The 19874-nt window shown below is 47.0% G+C and overlaps 1 protein-coding gene across 1 annotated transcript in view; it reads right to left on the bottom strand.

The window, feature by feature from the left end:
* Positions 1–7715: 7715 nt before the first annotated feature.
* CNOT11 (CCR4-NOT transcription complex subunit 11) overlaps positions 7716–19874 on the bottom strand; it is a 37546-nt gene continuing 25387 nt past the window's right edge. The window contains exons 6-7 of the mRNA XM_075334269.1: positions 19441–19537; positions 7716–8674 (exon numbers count right to left, since the gene is read on the bottom strand). Of these exons, the coding sequence (XP_075190384.1) occupies positions 8477–8674; positions 19441–19537 (295 nt within the window). The 3' untranslated portion in view covers positions 7716–8476. The remainder of the gene's footprint in view (positions 8675–19440; positions 19538–19874) is intronic.

Here is a 19874-nt window from a genome sequence, read left to right as displayed (position 1 = left end):
CCCCAGCATCAGCCTCTCTCCTCCCAGCCTACCCCAGCCTCAGCCTCCCCCAGCATCAGCCTCTCTCCTCCCAGCATCAGCCTTTTCGGTCCCCAGCATCAGCCTCTCTCCTCCCAGCCTACCCAAGCCTCAGCCTCCCCCAGCATCAGCCTCTCTTCTCTCAGCCTCCCCATCCCAGCCTTCCCCAGGATCAGCCTCTCTCCTCCCAGCCTCCTCCAGCACGCCGTGCTCCTCTGCCGACACTCACAGATCCGATCGCATACACACACCCGATCGCATACACGCACACACACCCGATCGCATACACGCACACACACCCGATCGCATACACGCACACACACCCGATCGCATACACGCACACACGATCGCATACACTCACGCACACACACATTGACGTTATTACACATACGCGCTCACACTCACAACATCCGGAGATACCACATGCTTCTGGCCATGTGATCCTCCGGCAGGTCCTGGAAGCTCACAGCACAGTATCGCCGCCGAGAAGCAAGCGATATCCCAGGATGTTGTGAGTGTGTGATGTGTGTGAGAGTGAGTGTGATCTGATGTGTGTGTGTGTGAGGTGTGTGTGTCTGTTATGTGTGTGCGTATGTACCGCCGCTGCAGGACCTTGATGCGCTGGTAACTATGCTACCATGGTTACCAGCGTATCTCGTCCCCCGCTCGCACGGGAGCCCACACCAGCGTACGCCGGCCAGCCCCAGCAATGCGAGGGTATGTGTCGGCTGGGTGAGCGGCGTACGCTGATGTGGGCTCCCGGGGGTACAGTACTCACCTGGGAGTCGTGGCTCCGTGTCGGTCGGTTCGGGGAATACGTGGGGGGGGGGCGGGGCCAGAGCTAGCGTGCATTGCGTGAGGGGGGCCCGGCGTGGCCGAGTTGCCAATGCCTGCAGGGTGCCGGGGCGAGCGACCAATCCGTGGGGGGGAAGCAGAGCCGAGGCGAGCGGCCAATCCGTGCGGGGGGGCGGGGCCATGGCGAGCCCAACGGCCAATCAGCTTTGTGTCACCGTAAGGGCACAATTTTGGAGCAAGACAGACAGACAGGCAGACAGAATAAGGCAAATATATATATATATGTAATGACAGCCATCTCCCCAGTATAAATCTCATTGGAATGACACCAAACAAAAGTTCCAGCATCATCACCTTGCCCAAAGCACATTCGCAATTAATGACTGAATATGCTTTTCCTCCAGTTATCCACAGTCCACGATTGCTTTTCCTTAGACCATTATAACCTTGTTTTTTTCTGTTTAGGTGTTAAAGAAAAGCTAAACAAAAGCCATCATTATGGAAATACCATTTCCTTTAGGCAGTTTCTTACAGTTCAGTCAGACATTGGACTTCAGTTTTCTCCCATTCGTTCATTTGTTTGTTGTGCATTTCCGGGTTTGAAAAACATATTGCTTTAACCCCATAGCGACGGCCTAACGTCTCAAGACGTCGGAAAAACAGGGTACTTATTCTGTTCCGACGTCTTGAGACGTCAGGCCGGAAAAAGCTTGTAGCGCCCCCCAGTGACGGAAAATCTCGGGGGTTTCAGCTACCGGAGGTAGCTGAGACCCCCAAGATTATGAATCGGGGTGGTTTTTTTGGACCCCGATAATGTGATCGCTGGTATACACCGTATACCGCCGGTCACATTAAAAAAAAAAAAATGGCAAATAATACTGATTTCTTTCTCATCTGACATGATTAAACATGTCAGATGATAAAGAAATATAAGCCCCTAGTGCCCCCAAAGCCCCAGGTACCGGAGAAAATCAACCCCCACCCCCACCGGACATCCAAAAGGGCGCCGACGCGCGCTGAAAACTGCCGCCGCCGGCGGCTCTGCATTCATTTCCCTCCGATCTGAAATGATCAAACATTTCAGATCGGAGGGAAATGTCCTCCCCCTGATCCCTCCTCCGGTACACCGGAGATCTCTGGTCCCCCGGAGCACCCTCCGGTTATCCAGAGCTTGCAAGATGGCGCCGACGCGCGCTGAAAACTGCTGCTGCCAGTGCATTCATTTCCCTCTGATCTGAAATGATGAAACATTTCAGATCGGAGGGAAATGTCCTACCCCTGACCCCTCCTCCGGTCCACCGGAGCCCTCTGGTTTACCGGAGCCCCCTCCGGTTCTCTTGAGCGCTCCCCGTTCCCCCCCTTCCCCCTTCCGGAGCATGCAAGATTGCGGCGCACAGCGCGCGGCCGCATTCATCCTGCTCTTTCTGCCGCATATGACACGTCACATGCGGCAGAAAAGTCGTCCCCAGGTCCCACGGTCAGCCCCGTTACCTGGCTGGTGATCCGTCCCGCGATCACGCCACCTCCTTCTTGAATGCTGGCGGCGCATGCGCAGACAGCGGCTGTCAGCTGGATCCCTGCAAGCAGGGACGCTGACGTCGCTGCTGCACAGGCTGCTCCACTGTGGACCGGGGGAGAGTGAGTGCAGTAATCTGCAGCCACACTCCTCACATGGAGATACTGCTGTTCCAGAAAATGGGGGGTACGTTCTGTGAGCGTGCCCCTCATATTCTGGAATGAGGTTACTGCAGGTCACTCTGCCCTAAGTTGGACCGGGGCAGTGTGAGTGCAGTATTCTCAGATTACTGCACCCACACTGCTCATGGAGAGCTTGCGCTTCCAGAAAATGGGGGATACGTTCCCTGAACGTGCTCCCCATATTCTAGAAGGTCCAGAGTCGCCGAGGGACCTCCAAAATGGATTACAGCGACCGAAATTTATTTATTTTCAATAAATTGGTGAAAGAGGAATGTTTCGGGGAGTTTTTTTTTTTTCAAATAAATTTTTTTTTTTTGTCTTTATTTTTTTCTATTACTTGACTGGGTTAGTGATGTCGGGTATCTGTTTAGATGCCGTGACATCACTAACCCCAGGGCTTGATGCCAGGTGACATTACAGCTGGTATCAACCCCGTATATTACCCCGTTTGCCACCGCACCAGGGCGCGGGATGAGCTGGAGCGAAGCGCCAGGATTGGCGCATCTAATGGATGCGCCACTTCTGGGGCGGCTGCGGCCTGCTGTTTTTAGGCTGGGAAGAGTCCAATAACCATGGCTCTTCCCACCCTGAGAATACCAGACCCCAGCTGTCCGCTTCACCTTGGCTGGTGATCTAATTTGGGGGGGACCCCACGTTTTTGTTTTTTTTTTAAAAAAAAACAAAACACCTGGGGAGCCCTCCAAATTGATCACCAGCTAAGGTGAAGCTATCAGCTGTGGTTTGCAGGCTACAGCTGTCTACTTTACCCTAGCTGGCTATCAAAAATAGGGGGGACCCCACGTCGTTTATTTTATTTATTAATTTTTTGGGGGGCTAAATACAAGGCTAGGCACCCTTTAGTGCCACATGAAAGGCACTAAAGGGCGCCAGCTTAGAATATGCAGGGGGGTGGGACGTTATATATGTTTGACATCTATCCATTCATCCATTGTAGCATTTTAGGCTATGTGCCCACAATCAGGGTTTGCAGCGTTATGGGCGCAGAGTGTTTTCCCTGCATCCATAGCGCTGCATTGTGCAGTAGAAGCACAGTGGAAGGATTTTTAGAAATCTCATGCCCACTGGGCTTCTTTTCTCCACAGCATAAACAGACCTGTGGCGCAGCTTCCTGAGCCTCAGCATGTCAATTTATGCTGCAGAGACAAGAGTGTTCTCTGCAGGTAGAATAGAGCTAAAGTCCACAGCAGCCTGAACCCAAATCGTGGGCATGGGCAGCTGCGTTCTCCCGTGGACAACACTCACATCTCTGCAGGAAGGCTGACACTGTGTACTAGACGCCGTGTCACTGGATCATGGCCACATAGCCTGAAATTTGTTGCTACAGCAACATTTTTGTGAAGTACCTGTGGATTCAAAATGCTTACTATACTCCTGAATAAAATCCAGTTTCCAAAATGGGGTCACTTGTGGGAGGTTTCTGCTGTATAGGTACCCAAGGGGCCCTGCTAATGTGACATGGTGCCCGCAATTTATTTCAACTTTTCCAGAATTCAAATGGTGCTCCTTCCATTCCAAGCCCTCCCATTTATCCAAACAGAGGTTTTTGGCCACATGTGGGGTATCCCTGTGCTCATAAGACATTGGATAACAAGCTGTGGGGTCCACGGTTTGTTGTTGCCTCTTGAAAAAGTAACAAATATGATGCTAAAGCAACATTTTTGTGAAAAAAATGAAAATTTTCAATATGGCAACCTAAGCTTATCAAATTCTGTGAAGTACCCTTGGATTCAAACTGCTCACTATACACCTAGATAAAAGCCTTGAGGTGTCTTGTTTCCAGAATGGGGTCACTTGTGGGAAACCTCCACTGTTTAGGCACCTTAGGGGCTCTCCAAATGCAACATAGCGTCCGCTAATGATTCCAGCCAATTGTGCAGTCAAATGGCACTTTTTCCCTTCCGAGCCCTGCCATGCGCCCAAACAGTTGATTTCCACCACATATAAGGTATCGCCAAACTCAGGTGAAATTGCACAATAAATTTCATGGTGATTTTTTTCCTGTTACCCTTGTGAAAAAAAAGCTACCTGGTTGAAATTTTGTGGTAAAATTTTATTTTTTTATTTTCATGGCTCAACGTTATAAAATTCTGTGAAGCACCTGGGGGTTCAGGGTACTCACCAAACATCTAGATAAATTCCTTGAGGGGCCTAGTTTCCAAAATGGGATCACTTGTGCGGGGTTTCTGCTGTTTAGGTACCTTAGGGGACCTCCAAATGCGACATGGTGCCCGCAATCTTTTTCAGCCAAATTTCCTTTCCAAAATTCAAATATTGCTCCTTTCGTTCCAAGCCCTCCCATTTCTCCAAACAAAGGTTTCAGACCACATGTGAGGTATCCCCGCGCTCATAAAAAAGGTGGGTAACAAACCTTGAGGTCAAATTTTTGGAATTACCTCTTGAAAAAGTGAGAAAATTGATGCTAAAGCAACATTTTTGAGAAAATTTATTAAAATTTTATCAAATTTATCAAATTTTCAATATGACAACGTAACGTTAACAAAATCTGTGAAGTACCTGTGGATCTAAAATGCTCACTATACCCCTAGATAGAAGCCTTGAGGGGTCTAGTTTCCAAAATGGTGTCACTTGTGAGGGGTTTCTTCTGTTTAGGTACCTTAGCGGACCTGTAAATGCAACATGGTGCCCGCAATCTATTTCAGCCAAATTTGCTTTCCAAAATTCAAATATTGCTCCTTCTGTTCCGAGCCCTCCAATTTGTCCAAACAGAGGTTTCTGACCACATGTGGGGTATCGGCGCACTCATAAGAAAGTGGGGAACAAGTTTTGGGGTCCATTTTGTTGTGTTATTTCTTCTAAAAGTGAATAAATTTGGGTTAGAGCAATATTTTTAGGTAAAATTTAATTTTTGCTTTTTTTCATTCCACATTGCTTTTGTTCATGTGAAGCACCTGAAGGGTTAATAAACTTCTTGAATGTGGTTTTGAGTACTTTGGGGGGGGGTGCAGTTTTTAGAATGGTGTCACTTTTGGGTATTTTCTATCATCTAGGCCTATCAAAGTCACTTCCAATATGATGTGGTCCCTAAAAAAATGGTTTTGTAAATTTTGATGTAAAAATGAGAAATCGCTGATAAACTTTGAACCCCTCTAACTTCCTAACAAAAAAAAATTTTGTTTCCAAAATTGTGCTGATGTAAAGTATACATGTGGAAAATGTTATTTATTAACTATTTTGTGTCACAGAAATCTCTGGTTTAACGGTATAAAAATTCAAAAGTTGAAAATTGCTAAATTTTCAAAATTTTTGCCAAAATTCAATTTTTTTCATAAATAAACGCAAAAAATATTGTCCTAAATTTGGTACTAAAATGAAGTCCAATATGTGATGAAAAAACAATCTCAAAATCACCAGGATCCGTTGAAGCGTTCCAGAGTTATAACCTCATGAAGTGACACTGGTCAGAATTGCAAAATTTGGTCTGGTCATTAAGGTGAAAATTAGCTTCGTCACTAAGGGGTTAAGTTTCCGGTCTTGACACTTTGTCTTCCTTGGTCTACCAGTAGGTTTGCCTTTAACAACTTTCCCATGTTGTTTGCATTTGGTCCAGATTTTAGACATAGCTGACTGAACAACCAACATCTTTTGCAACATTGTGTGATGATTTATCCTCTTAAGAGTTTGATAATCCTCTCCTTTGTTTGAATTGACATCGCTCGTGTTGGAGCCAAATTCATGTCAGTCCACTTGGTGCAACAGCTCTCCAAGGTGTGATCACTCCTTTTGAAATGCAGACTAACGAGCAGATCTTATTTGATGCAAGTGTTAGCTTAGGAAATGAAAATTTACAGAGTAATTCCATTAATTTTACCTCAGATTTGAGTGATTTCATAATTTTTCCTGTTTGGTCTTGAAAATTAACCCTTACTGGCTAGCACATTGTTGGTTTTTTTTTTAGTGTTTCTTAAAGCCAGAACGTTGCCATTTGAAATGACATTTGTTTTTAAAAAAAAAAAAAAAAGCAGATCACAGACATGGCACAAAACTAAAGTAAACAACTGAATGAACATCCTCAGAGCCAGGTGATTCCATAGTTTTTGCTTTTGCAGCTTGACATTGAGTATTGTTTAGTTCACTCATTTCCTTGAATACCCAAATCCTTATCTGTTCTGTAGTCCAGAGTACATTTCCATTTAATATATATTGAGGAATACGATTCCTCTGACCAAGGTGCATTACTTTACACTTAAAAATATGGCATATGAGGTTTAATGTTACCAGTATTGCCAGTTTATCTAGGTCTTCCTGTAGTATCATAGTCAAACTCAATTTTTATTATCCTACAAAATTTTGTGCCACCTTTAAAAGATATTATTTACTTTCAATCCAATTGATAAGTTCATTAGCCCCTCCACGATTTCCAACGTATATTTATGTCATAGGTTGTGTTCCAGTCTTTGATACAGGCTCACATGCTGAGAACGCATCTTTCCCTGAATATCGGCTGATCTCATTAGGTAATATGTGCTTGCCTCCAACAGATGCGGTTAACGGTTAAATCACGCTGTCTGAGATTGTCAGCGGGCTTTAACACATGCCAGCGGGGAGTCATTCTCTGCTCCCATTGGCAGCCCTGTGACATGTTCGTGAAGCGCTGATGGGTTGCCATGACAGTAAGAGGTTAGCTGATGACCCCTGTGTCTGTCATACCAAACTTGCTGTGAATGCTGGCTGTGAGATGGCATTCATAGGAGACTATGAAGATTTCTGCTGTACAGAGCAGCGCTAATTCACTGCTCTGTAGAGCACAGGCAATTGGATGATCACAGCTTCAAGTTGCCTAAGGAAACGAGTAAAAAAAAACCCATCACATATTTGGTCACTGCGTTGAGAAATGCCCGAGCAACATATAAATGAATCAGATTGGTAAAAGGTATAACGAGAAAACTCCAGTAGCGACATTCACAAACTATTTCCTGTCCCTTGTATAAGGGATTGCTTCGGGATCCCTGAAAAACGGATCCTCCAAAGAATCTATACAGTACAAATGAGACAAACGGAGTTCAAATAGACTGTAGGCTTTTTCTTCCCTACGTTGTCTCGCTTGAGAACGTAGTGGGCAAAGTTCTCTTTATCCACTATAACTGTATCAATAGAATATCATTCAGACTGAAGATTGCTGTAATAAAACAAGACCCGTTCTGTTTCTGTGAATAAAGCAGACCTTTCCAATATACAGATCATTTTTAATCTTTACATTTAAAAAACAGCAATGTGGTATTTGTTAACATGACAAAACCCAACATGCGAAAAATACGTGTTAGACTACATACAATACCTTGCAAGAGTCTCTGCTTTTAGAATATTTTGGTAATACTCTGAATGGAGATCGATGACTTAAAAATCACAAGAATCATTTATATTACATCTCCCCCGCAATATAACCTGTGCCACATCCATGGTGAAATACCGCCTTTACAGAAAATCACTGTCCAATTATGTTAATCCACAGTAACCAAAGGCTTTGGCATCCAGCTAAGAAGTACAGTACAACCTGGCTTCATTGTTAATATAACAATTCAATGGCGTAAGTGTCCAGACTATGTACAGGCTGACAATTACTTTAGAATATCAGAGCAAAAATATGGTTACACATGCACATTTAAAATATGTACAATATGGTGAGATTCTCCTTACTACATACCGTCTGTAGATTATTACATCAATTTTCCTAAACTAATATGGTAATAAAATCCCCTCCTAGTTAGCGCAGTACGTATGTAGGCACAGATTCTAATCCACGGAGGCAGAAGTAACAGGTTGTGATGTCATCCTAAATAATGCGCAGAATTACCAATATCCTAGTGTCATGGGCCGGAAAATCATCTGATGTATACTTCAAGGGCGAAGTATTAGGTTTTGTGCTATAAAAGAGAAATGGGCGTAATGTACAAGAAAGGATCAGTTCAGGGTCAGACGCGTTGGTTTACTTAGCAGGCTTTGCTTCTGTTGGATTTTCTCCGGTATCCAAAGTCTTCAAGAGCCTGAACAGACCAGCTGCTTCCCGGATCCTGCTGAACTCTATGCAGAACGCCTGCACCTCTATGAACAAGTCCTGGACATTAATTATTTTGTTCCTTATTAAAGACTGGAGGAAAACGCATACTAGTCTCACCAACCGATTCTGGAGGGGTGGAAAAAAAAGAAAAAGTAAGGTCTGTAAATAAGAAACAGTAGTACAGGATTTATGGCCTTATTGGTCATTTCATAGTCTATAATATCATAAGGGTTAGTCCTTTTAAATTAATGCAGACATTAAAAATTACACCAGATATAATATACAGTGAATCAATTATAAAATAGACCTCAAGCACGCACTTTGAAAGTCCACATCAGATTGACTGTATAAGGCCTAAGCCACACGGCGAGAAAATCGGTGCGAGTGGAGTGCGATAAAACATCGCATTCCCCTCGGACCAATTCTAGCCTGTGTGTCAGCGCACACATGAGCGATTATTTTCTCAGCCCTAATCGGACCGAGAAAACAATGGCAGCATGCCGTGATTGTAAGCTGAGACTCTCTCTCTCGCACCCATTCAACTGAATGGGGCGAGAGGAAAAAAAAAAAAAAAAAAAAAAAAAAAAAAAAAAAAAAAAAAAAAAATCGCACTGCACTCGCGGTACACCAGTGTACCGCTAGTGCAGTGCGAGAATGGCAATAGCCGGCTACGCAGGAGAGAGGGAGATAAATCCCTCCCTCCCCTCCTGAGTGCCAGCCCGCCCCCCGCAGCTGAGGTCTGCTCGTACGAACGGACCTCAGATGCAGGCACACTCGTATGACACTCGGCTCCTGCTGTACTGCCAGCGCAAGCCGAGTCTCATGCGAGCATCGCAGTAGTGCCCCGTGTGGCCCCAGCCTTATCCTTCTGAACGTTACACAACCTCCACCCATGTAGATGAATTGACAAACTCCTTCGTGTACCTCCACAGTATACCTCCACTCTGCTGCCTAGATGTCAGACTGCTAAGTACAAGCTGCAGAGGTCAGTAGATGGAGACTGTATACAAAGACTCATGAGCTCCCTCCACTGTGTAGAAGGGCTCAAAATGCTCATTTTATTAGGATTCTCAAACTATTCGGACATTGGATTTTCAAAAGTAAGTTCATCAGTCTCACCAAGTCAAAGCTGGATTTAAATAATTTATGCAGTGTATTATGAGATCTGGTGACCGGTCAGCTTTAAAGACATTAAAGTTTCTTAACCCCTTAACAACCCATGACATACTGGGTACGTCATGGATCGTGTGAGATTAATCCCTGCCCCCTGCTGTGGGCAGGTCGCGACGATCCACACACATATCAGCTGTTTTCAACAGCTGACATGTGTGCCTGCTAGTCGCGGGTGGAATCGCTTCCACCCGCAACCATTAACCCCTTACATCTCGCTGCCAAAATCTGTCAGAGAGATGTATATGCGCGCCGGCATGACAGTGACTTACCCCGCCCCCATCGGAAGTCACGTGACTTTCGGTGGTTGCCATGGTAGCACAGGGTCATGTGATGACGCCTGTAGCTAACATGAGTCACTTCCTCTCAATTGCGGAATACAGCTGGCATTGAAAGTAAAGCACCAAATCTGCAGCTCTCAGCTCTGTAGCTGTGATCTGTAGATAGGGCAGAGCGATCGGATTGCTGATCGCTATAGCCCCCTAGGGGGGACTAGTAAAATAAAATTAAAAAAAAAGTTAAAAAAAAAAACACCTAAAAGTTCAAATCACCCCCCTTTCACTCCATTGAAAATTAATGGGTAAAAAAAAATAAAAAATATACACATATTTGGTATCGCCGCATTCAAAAATGCCCGATCAATCAAAATATAAAATCAATTAATCTGATCAGTAAACGGCGTAGTGGCAAAAAAATTCCAAACGCCAAAATTACTTTTTTTTTTTGGTCGCCGCAAATTTTGAAAAAAAAACAAAAACAAAAACAAAAAAAAAACAAAAACGCAAATACGAGCTGAATCATTGACTAACATGTGTCCGATTCCAATGCGAGTTTTTCTCGCATTGCTCTACTGCGAGAAACTCGCAAGTGAGAAGCAGCCCTTACACTGATATAGCAGACTTAAGCCATGAATCAGAGCACAGCAGCGTGATGAGTACACTGCTATGCAGCCGCAGAGAGCAGGGATCAGCAGCTTGGTATTGTACTATTACTGTCAGACTGCAGAATATCGTACACTTGCCATTAATACACACTTCATCCCAGTTCTCCGCCTCCGCATCCCAGCACCTCCTGTTACCGCTTGCATTGAGCACTATGAGTAGTGAAAAAGTAGAATTGAAGCTCCCAGCATGGCTGAGGGCTAAAATTAATAATAAAAAAAAAAAAAAAAAAAAAAAAAAAAAAAAAAAAAAAAAAATGGTGCCCATGTCATCCCATAGTTGTGCCCTAGGCATGCCCAGGTCACATATGGAGGCGGGCAACAACTAACAACTCCAATTGGAATGGACTGCGCCAATTAGCATGTGGCTAGGGAGAATTAGAAAAAAATATTTTATATATTGGCTATGCCAGGGGTTTCTATACAGATTGCTTGACTACAGTACAAGACGACTTAACAATGGTGACTTTAGTTTATATTAAGAAAACTTGCTGACAGGTGCCATTTAAAATGTGATTTTCTGCACAAAAGTAGTGACATAAAATAAATTAGGAATCACTAAATCGTACCGACCGGTACTATAAATTATGTATATCCATGGAGATTGTATCCTGTACCAGTCTGTTATGTACTGTTAATGATTGTTGTACGTATACCCTTTCACTTGTAAAGCGCCATGGAATAAATGGCGCTATAATAATAAATAAATAATAATAAATAAATAATAATAAAAAAGCAGCTGGCAAATTCCTGGATGGGAAGTATGTGTCACCCAAGGTGTCTAGCCTCATTTATCAGAGTCCCAGAAAAGAAGACTACAACCAACCTGGATATGAGTGCCCAGGTTGATCTGTATAACGTAACAGCTTTTTATTATACTCAGCTGTGGAGCGGTTTGGTCCGATTGGAATCACTGGTCTTGTAGGTGAGAGGAAAAGTCAAAGACCACCCGCGCATGCGCACTACAATACTTTGATCTGCCCTCGGCAGGACAGAGGGAAGTGTGCTTGTACAGGAACGCAATGGACACTGCGTGGATGACATAGGACACGTCCTCCACACGAAGCAGGGAAGGAGAACAGTGATGGAAAAGAAGAGTGAGGAGGCTCCGGACCAAGACCAGCGATGTCTATGGGATCCAACTGCCCCACGGGCGAGTAAAATAAGTGGGGTTTTTTTTACGTTATACAGATTGGCCTGGGCACTTTATATACAGTAACAAGTTTCCAGCTCACCATGTAGAGACAGACGGTGCACAGAAGGACGGCCACTCCTTAGTCCACACAACAGGTAAAGAAAATAAGCCAGCATCCAGTCCGATTGTAAAATAAAAAGATTTTTTGAGTCTTTATTGAAACATCAATAAAAAAAGCCATATTTATGATTGATGTTTCAATAAAGACTCAAAAAATCTTTTTATTTTACAATCGGACTGGATGCGGCACTTTATATGCAGTATTATAGAATGTAGCGTATAAGGGCATACTGGTGGTGGCCAAAATGTATGGAGGACAAATCTGGTGACTGGTTCTGTTTATTGGGCCTGGATTTTTGAGTCTGGGTTTTAGGAGCAACCGAAGGAGCTTTGGTGGACTGAACACTCCCATACCTCCATTCTGGGATTTGAAACCGATTTAAAAAGGGGTATTTGTGCTATGTTGTAAATAGGGGCGAGCTCAAACCAAGGATTACGCAAAAAAAAAAAAAAAAAAAAAGGCAACACAGAACTGGCCACACTTCATCACAAAAAAACAGGTCAGCGCGTTCTTGGGAAAAGTGGGGTACTACAGGAGATTTGCGACCAATTTTGTCATGGTAGCAGCCCCACTTACAATCCTCCTATAAAAAGGTACAAAGTCGGCCATGGCTATGTGATCAATGGTAGCCAAAAGAGCATTTCGAGAACTGAAGTTAACCCTGTGAAGGGTTGATTGGTTAGGTGCCCAGCCAGCTTTGGACAGAGGATGGAGGTGGGGGGGGGGTGAGGATGCTGTGAGCCCCGGAAAAGAAGGCGCCAGCAACGATAACATGCAGAGAGTTTTTATTTTAAAGGGTCCAAATTTTTGGGTCTTTGTTTTAGGCGCAACCAGAAGAGATGGGTGGGATTGTCCGCTCCCATACCTCAACGCTAGTATTTGAAGGGTCTCTTTAAAAAGTGACTGTCACCAGATTTTTGCCGCCTAATCTGAGAGCAGCATAACATAGGGGCAAAAACCCTAATTCCGGCAATGTTTCACTTACTGGGCTGCTTAATGTAGTTCTGATAAAATCACTGTTTAATCAGCAGTAGATTATTTTTAGAGGGCTGCTTCGCGTGCTGCCAGGTAGTCCAGCATATTTATGAGCTCTGTATAACTGCTAAATCTGCAGCAGAGAAAACATTGCTTTTATCAAAATGACAAACAGCTCAGTAAGTGACATCGCTGGAATCAGGGTTTCCGTCTCTACATTATGCTGCTCTCCGATGGGTTAGCAAAAACTTGGTGACACATACCCTTTAAGTAAAAAAGAAGGGAATTTTGTTTACTTACCGTAAATTCCTTTTCTTCTAGCTCCAATTGGGAGACCCAGACAATTGGGTGTATAGCTACTGCCTCCGGAGGCCACACAAAGTATTACACTTAAAAGTGTAAGGCCCCTCCCCTTCTGGCTATACACCCTCCCGTGGGATCACGGGCTCCTCAGTTTTAGTGCAAAAGCAAGAAGGAGGAAAGCCAATAACAGGTTTAAAGACAAATTCAATCCGAAGAAACCTCGGAGAACCGAAACCATTCAACATGAACAACATGTGTACCCGAAAAAAACAAAAATCCCTAAGAAAACAGGGCGGGTGCTGGGTCTCCCAATTGGAGCTAGAAGAAAAGGAATTTACGGTAAGTAAACAAAATTCCCTTCTTCTTTGTCGCTTCTAATTGGGAGACCCAGACAATTGGGACGTCCAAAAGCAGTCCCTGGGTGGGTAAAAGAATACCTCGTGATAGGGCCGTCAAACAGCCCTGTCCTACAGGTGGGCAACCGCCGCCTGAAGGACTTGTCTACCTAGGCTGGCGTCCGCCGAAGCGTAGGTATGCACCTGATAATGCTTGGTAAAGGTGTGCAGACTCGACCAGGTAGCCGCCTGGCACACCTGCTGAGCCGTAGCCTGGTGCCGTAATGCCCAGGACGCACCCACGGCTCTGGTAGAATGGGCCTTCAGCCCTGAAGGAACCGGAAGCCCCGCAGAACGGTAGGTTTCAAGAATTGGTTCCTTGATCCACCGAGCCAGGGTGGATTTGGAAGCTTGCGACCCTTTACGCTGACCAGCGACAAGGACAAAGAGTGCATCCGAGCGGCGAAAAGGCGCCGTGCGGGAAATGTAGATCCTGAGTGCTCTGACCAGATCCAACAAATGCAAACTTTTCTCAAATTGATGGACTGGATGAGGACACAAGGAAGGTAATGTGACATCCTGATTGAGATGAAAGGGGGATACCACCTTAGGGAGAAACTCGGGAATCGGACGTAGAACCACCTTGTCCTGGTGAAACACCAGGAAGGGAGATTTGCATGACAGCGCCGCAAGCTCGGACACTCTCCGAAGAGACGTGACCGCTACTAGAAAGGCCACTTTCTGTGAAAGACGAGAAAGGGAAACATCCTTCATAGGCTCGAAAGGCGGCTTCTGGAGAGCAATTAAAACCTTGTTCAGATCCCAGGGCTCTAACGGCCGCTTGTAAGGAGGGACGATATGAAACTCCTTGCAGGAACGTGCGTACCTGAGTAAGTCGTGCTAGGCGTTTCTGAAAAAATACAGATAGCGCTGAGACTTGTCCTTTAAGGGAGCTGAGCGACAAACCTTTTTCCAACCCGGATTGCAGGAAGGAAAGAAAAGTAGGCAATGCAAAAGGCCAGGGAGAAACTCCCTGAGCAGCGCACCAAGATAAGAATATCTTCCACGTCCTGTGGTAGATCTTGGCGGAGGATGGTTTTCTAGCCTGTCTCATGGTGGCAATAACCTTTCGAGATAATCCTGAAGACGCTAGGATCCAGGACTCAATGGCCACACAGTCAGGTTCAGGGCCGCAGAATTCAGATGGAAAAACGGCCCTTGAGACAGCAAGTCTGGTCGTTCTGGTAGTGCCCATGGTTGGCCCACCGTGAGGTGCCACAGATCTGGGTACCACGATCTCCTCGGCCAGTCTGGAGCGACGAGGATGGCGCGGCGGCAGTCGGCCCTGATCTTGCGCAGCACTCTGGGTAACAATGCCAGAGGTGGGAACACATAAGGTAGCCGGAACTGTGACCAATCCTGAACTAAGGCGTCTGCCGCCAGAGCTCGGTGATCGTGAGACCGTGCCATGAAAGCCGGGACCTTGTTGTTGTGCCGTGACGCCATCAGGTCGACGTCCGGCATCCCCCAGCGGCAACAGATCTCCTGAAACACGTCCGGGTGAAGGGACCATTCCCCTGGGTCCATACCCTGGCGACTGAGGAAGTCTGCTTCCCAGTTTTCCACGCCTGGGATGTGAACTGCGGATATGGTGGATGCTGTGTCTTCCACCCACGTCAGAATCCGCCGGACTTCCTGGAAGGCTTGCCGACTGCGTGTTCCACCTTGGTGGTTGATGTACGCTACCGCTGTGGAGTTGTCCGACTGAATTCGGATCTGCTTGCCTTCCAGCCACTGCTGGAAGGCTTGTAGGGCAAGATACACTGCTCTGATTTCCAGAACATTGATCTGAAGGGTGGACTCTTCCTGAGTCCACGTCCCTTGAGCCCTGTGGTGGAGAAACACTGCTCCCCACCCCGATAGACTCGCGTCTGTCGTGACTACCTCCCAGGATGGTGGTAGAAATGACTTTCCTTTCGACAAAGCGGTGGGAAGAAGCCACCACCGAAGAGATTCCTTGGCCGCCTGAGAAAGGGAGACGTCTCTGTCGAGGGACGTCGACTTCCCGTCCCATTGGCGGAGAATGTCCCATTGTAGTGGACGGAGATGAAACTGCGCGAAAGGGACTGCTTCCATTGCTGCTACCATCTTCCCTAGGAAGTGCATGAGGCGTCTCAAGGGGTGTGACTGGCCTTGAAGGAGAGATTGCACCCCTGTCTGTAGTGAACGCTGTTTGTCCAGCGGAAGCTTCACTATCGCTGAGAGAGTATGAAACTCCATGCCAAGATATGTTAGCGATTGGGTCGGGGTTAGATTTGACTTTGAAAAGTTGATTATCCACCCGAAACTCTGGAGAGTCTCCAGCGCAACGTTCAGGCTGTGTTGGCATGCCTCTTGAGAGGGTGCCTTGACAAGTAGATCGTCCAAATACGGGATCACAGAGTGACCTTGAGAGTGCAGGACTGCTACTACTGCTGCCATGACCTTGGTGAAGACACGTGGGGCTGTCGCCAGCCCGAAAGGCAGAGCTACGAACTGAAGGTGTTCGTCTCCTACAACGAAGCGTAGAAAACGCTGGTGCTCTGGAGCAATCGGCACGTGGAGATAAGCATCCTTGATGTCTATAGATGCTAGGAAATCTCCTTGAGACATTGAGGCGATGACGGAGCGAAGGGATTCCATTCGGAACCTCCTGGTTTTTACGTGCTTGTTGAGCAGTTTTAGATCCAGAACGGGACGGAATGACCCGTCCTTTTTTGGCACCACAAACAAGTTGGAGTAAAAACCGTGACCCTGTTCCTGAAGAGGGACGGGGGTCACCACTCCTTCCGCTTTTAGAGTGGACACCGCTAGCAGCAGAGCATCGACTCGGTCGGGAGGTGGAGAAGTTCTGAAGAAGCGAGTTGGAGGACGAGAGCTGAACTCTATCCTGTACCCGTGAGACAGAATGTCTCTCACCCAACGGTCTGTGACCTGTGGCAGCCAAATGTCGCCAAAGCGGGAGAGCCTGCCACCGACCGAGGATGCGGAGAGAGGAGGCCGAAAGTCATGAGGAAGCCGCCTTGGTAGCGGGTCTTCCGGCTGTCTTTTTTGGGCGTGACTGAGTCCGCCAAGAATCTGAGCTCCTCTGATCCTTTTGAGTCCTTTTGGACGAGGAGAATTGGGACCTGCCTGAGCCTCGAAAGGACCGAAACCCCGACTGTCCTCTCCTCTGTTGGGGTTTGTTTTGTCTGGGCTGAGGTAAGGATGAATCTTTACCCTTGGAGTGTTTAATGATTTCATCCAAGCGCTCACCAAACAGTCGGTCACGAGAAAAAGGCAAACTGGTTAAACACTTTTTGGAAGCAGAATCTGCCTTCCATTCTCTTAACCACAAGGCTCTGCGTAAAACCACGGAGTTGGCGGACGCCACTGCCGTACGGCTCGTAGAGTCTAGGACAGCATTAATCGCGTAAGACGCAAATGCAGACATTTGAGAGGTTAAGGGTGCCACCTGCGGAGCAGATGTACGTGTGACCGTGTCAATCTGTGTAAGACCAGCTGAAATAGCTTGGAGTGCCCATACGGCTGCGAATGCTGGAGCAAACGACGCGCCGATAGCCTCATAGATGGACTTCAACCAGAGCTCCATCTGTCTGTCAGTGGCATCCTTAAGTGCCGCCCCATCTTCCACTGCAACTAAGGATCTGGCTGCAAGCCTGGAGATTGGAGGATCCACCTTGGGATACTGGGTCCAGCCCTTGACCACGTCAGGGGGAAAAGGATAACGTGTATCCTTAAGCCGTTTGGAAAAACGCTTATCCGGATAAGCGTGGTGCTTCTGGATTGCTTCTCTAAAGTCAGAGTGGTCCAGAAATACACTTAATTTACGCTTGGGATACCTGAAATGGAATTTCTCCTGCTGTGAAGCTGTCTCCTCTACAAGAGGATCAGGGGGAGAAATGTCCAACATTTTATTGATGGACGCTATAAGATCATTCACTATGGCGTCACCGTCAGGTGTATCCAAATTGAGAGCGGTCTCAGGATCAGAATCCTGATCAGCTACCTCCGCCTCATCATACAGAGAGCCCTGCTGGGACCCTGACCAGTGAGATGAAGTCGAGGGCCGCTCATAGCGAGCTCGTTTAGGCTGTCTGGGACTGTCGTCCGTGTCAGAGCCATCACCCTGGGATGTAAGTGACACCCCCGGATCCCGGAGCTGTTCCAACTGAGGGGGACCAGGGAGCAATGAGTTAACAGTGCCCATGGCCTGAGTTACTGGTCTAGACTGCAATGTTTCAAGAATTTTAGTCATAGTCACAGACAATCTGTCAGCAAAAACTGCAAACTCCGTCCCTGTCACCTGGACAGTATTCACAGGAGGTTCTGCCTGGGTCACCTCCAGCAGAGGCCCCGGCCGAGCAAGTGCCACAGGGGCCGAGCACTGCACACAGTGGGGATCAGTGGAACCTGCCGGTAGAACAGCCCCACATGCGGTACAAGCAGCATAGAAAGCCTGTGCCTTGGCACCTTTGCTTTTTGCGGTCGACATGCTGTTGTGTCCTCTGAGTAATCTAGGAGGGTATATAGGAGAGAATCACCGCGACCGTACAGTGCAATGTATAGCTGCAAGCATAAAATACAAATATACACTTCGGCACCAGTGGGGGTCAGCCCTTGAGGGCAGCTTACCGCCCGCTAAAAAGCGGGTGTGTGAGCACCAGAATCCCGTGTCTGGGTCTCCCAGTCTCCTCTCTCCAGCTCAGACTGCACACAGGAATGGCTGCCGGCGTCCTGTGAAGAGGGGCGGACCGTGGGTGTGCCTCAAACAAAGTGCGGGAAACTGGCGTCCCACTGTGCCCAGTGTGAGGGCTGGAGTATGCAAAGCAGACTCCAGCCCTCTGCGCTGACGATCTGTACAGCGTCCCGCCCTTCCCCTGACTGGCAGGCCTGGGGGCGGGAACGAACCGAAACTAGGCCGCAAAAAGCCGGGGACTCGAGTAATAAGCGCGGCCGTCATATATGCACGGCCAGCGCGGAAGTCCCCGGCGCACCACAAGTCCCAGCCGCGCCGCAGCGAAAAAACTGACAACAGCGGCCGGCGCGGCAGTTTCAAAGACATGTCCCCTCTCAGCAGAGCTGTAGATAGGAATGGCACCAGCGCGCAGCGCTGTTGTCCCCGGCGCACTAACACACCCAGCAATGCTGCGGTGTGGGCGCGATATATACGGGGACACAGAGTACCTTGACGTAGCAGGGCCTGTCCCTGACGATACTCAGCTCCATATCCAGCAGAGTCTCCAGGGGCTGTGGATGGAGCACGGTCTCAGTGCCTGGAGACCGGTAAAATCCCACTTCACCCAGAGCCCGAAGGGGGATGGGGAAGGATGCAGCATGTGGGCTCCAGCCTCCGTACCCGCAATGGGTACCTCAACCTTAACAAACACCGCCGACAAAGAGTGGGGTGAGAAGGGAGCATGCTGGGGGCCCTAGTATGGCCCTCTTTTCTTCCATCCGACATAGTCAGCAGCTGCTGCTGACTAAACAGTGGAGCTATGCATGTATGTGTGCCTCCTTCGCACAAAGCATGAAAACTGAGGAGCCCGTGATCCCACGGGAGGGTGTATAGCCAGAAGGGGAGGGGCCTTACACTTTTAAGTGTAATACTTTGTGTGGCCTCCGGAGGCAGTAGCTATACACCCAATTGTCTGGGTCTCCCAATTAGGAGCGACAAAGAAATAGCACACACACACACACACACTTTTCTTTTTTTTTTTTTTTTTATCCCCTACAGCATGCTATCCTCAGCTTGCATAGCAAAAACCTGCTAACAAATTCCCTTTAAGACTAATGTCCAAGATTTGATTGTAGTCCCCATAATATGTTTGTACAGGATGGTCTCATGCCAGTTCATTGTGAAAACTAATGTACCTGCATATACTTGTCTTTAATTTGCTCACATGTAGATATACAATTGGAGATGTAAAGATGGATGAATTCTGGTGGTAGATCGACTGCTGTAGTAAGCCTGCAAATTAAAGACAAACAATGAGTATACATCATGATTAATGTGCAATCAACAATTTTGGGGTTAGAGTTTGGAAATCAACTGCTCTAGCCGAGGTAAGCTATGGATGACCGTACATTTCCAATCTGGCCATTTAAATAAAGGGGTTCTCCATACAATACATGGATAAGCCAGGTCCACAAGAGTAGAAGCAGCTCCCCGCTCTGGCTCATAGATAAGGGGGAGGTCTATGGTGTCCACATGCCCTAATAGGTCATTCCAACTAAGAAAACTAATCTAGTACTTACAATTTTAAGCCAAGTGTCCTGCAGAGCTGCACTATTCCCATCAGCTCACA

The sequence above is a fragment of the Anomaloglossus baeobatrachus genome, chromosome 2 (genome assembly GCF_048569485.1).
Source record: "Anomaloglossus baeobatrachus isolate aAnoBae1 chromosome 2, aAnoBae1.hap1, whole genome shotgun sequence".
NCBI classification, from domain to species: Eukaryota; Metazoa; Chordata; class Amphibia; order Anura; family Aromobatidae; genus Anomaloglossus; species Anomaloglossus baeobatrachus.
This window is presented reverse-complemented; position numbering and strand designations above follow the sequence as displayed.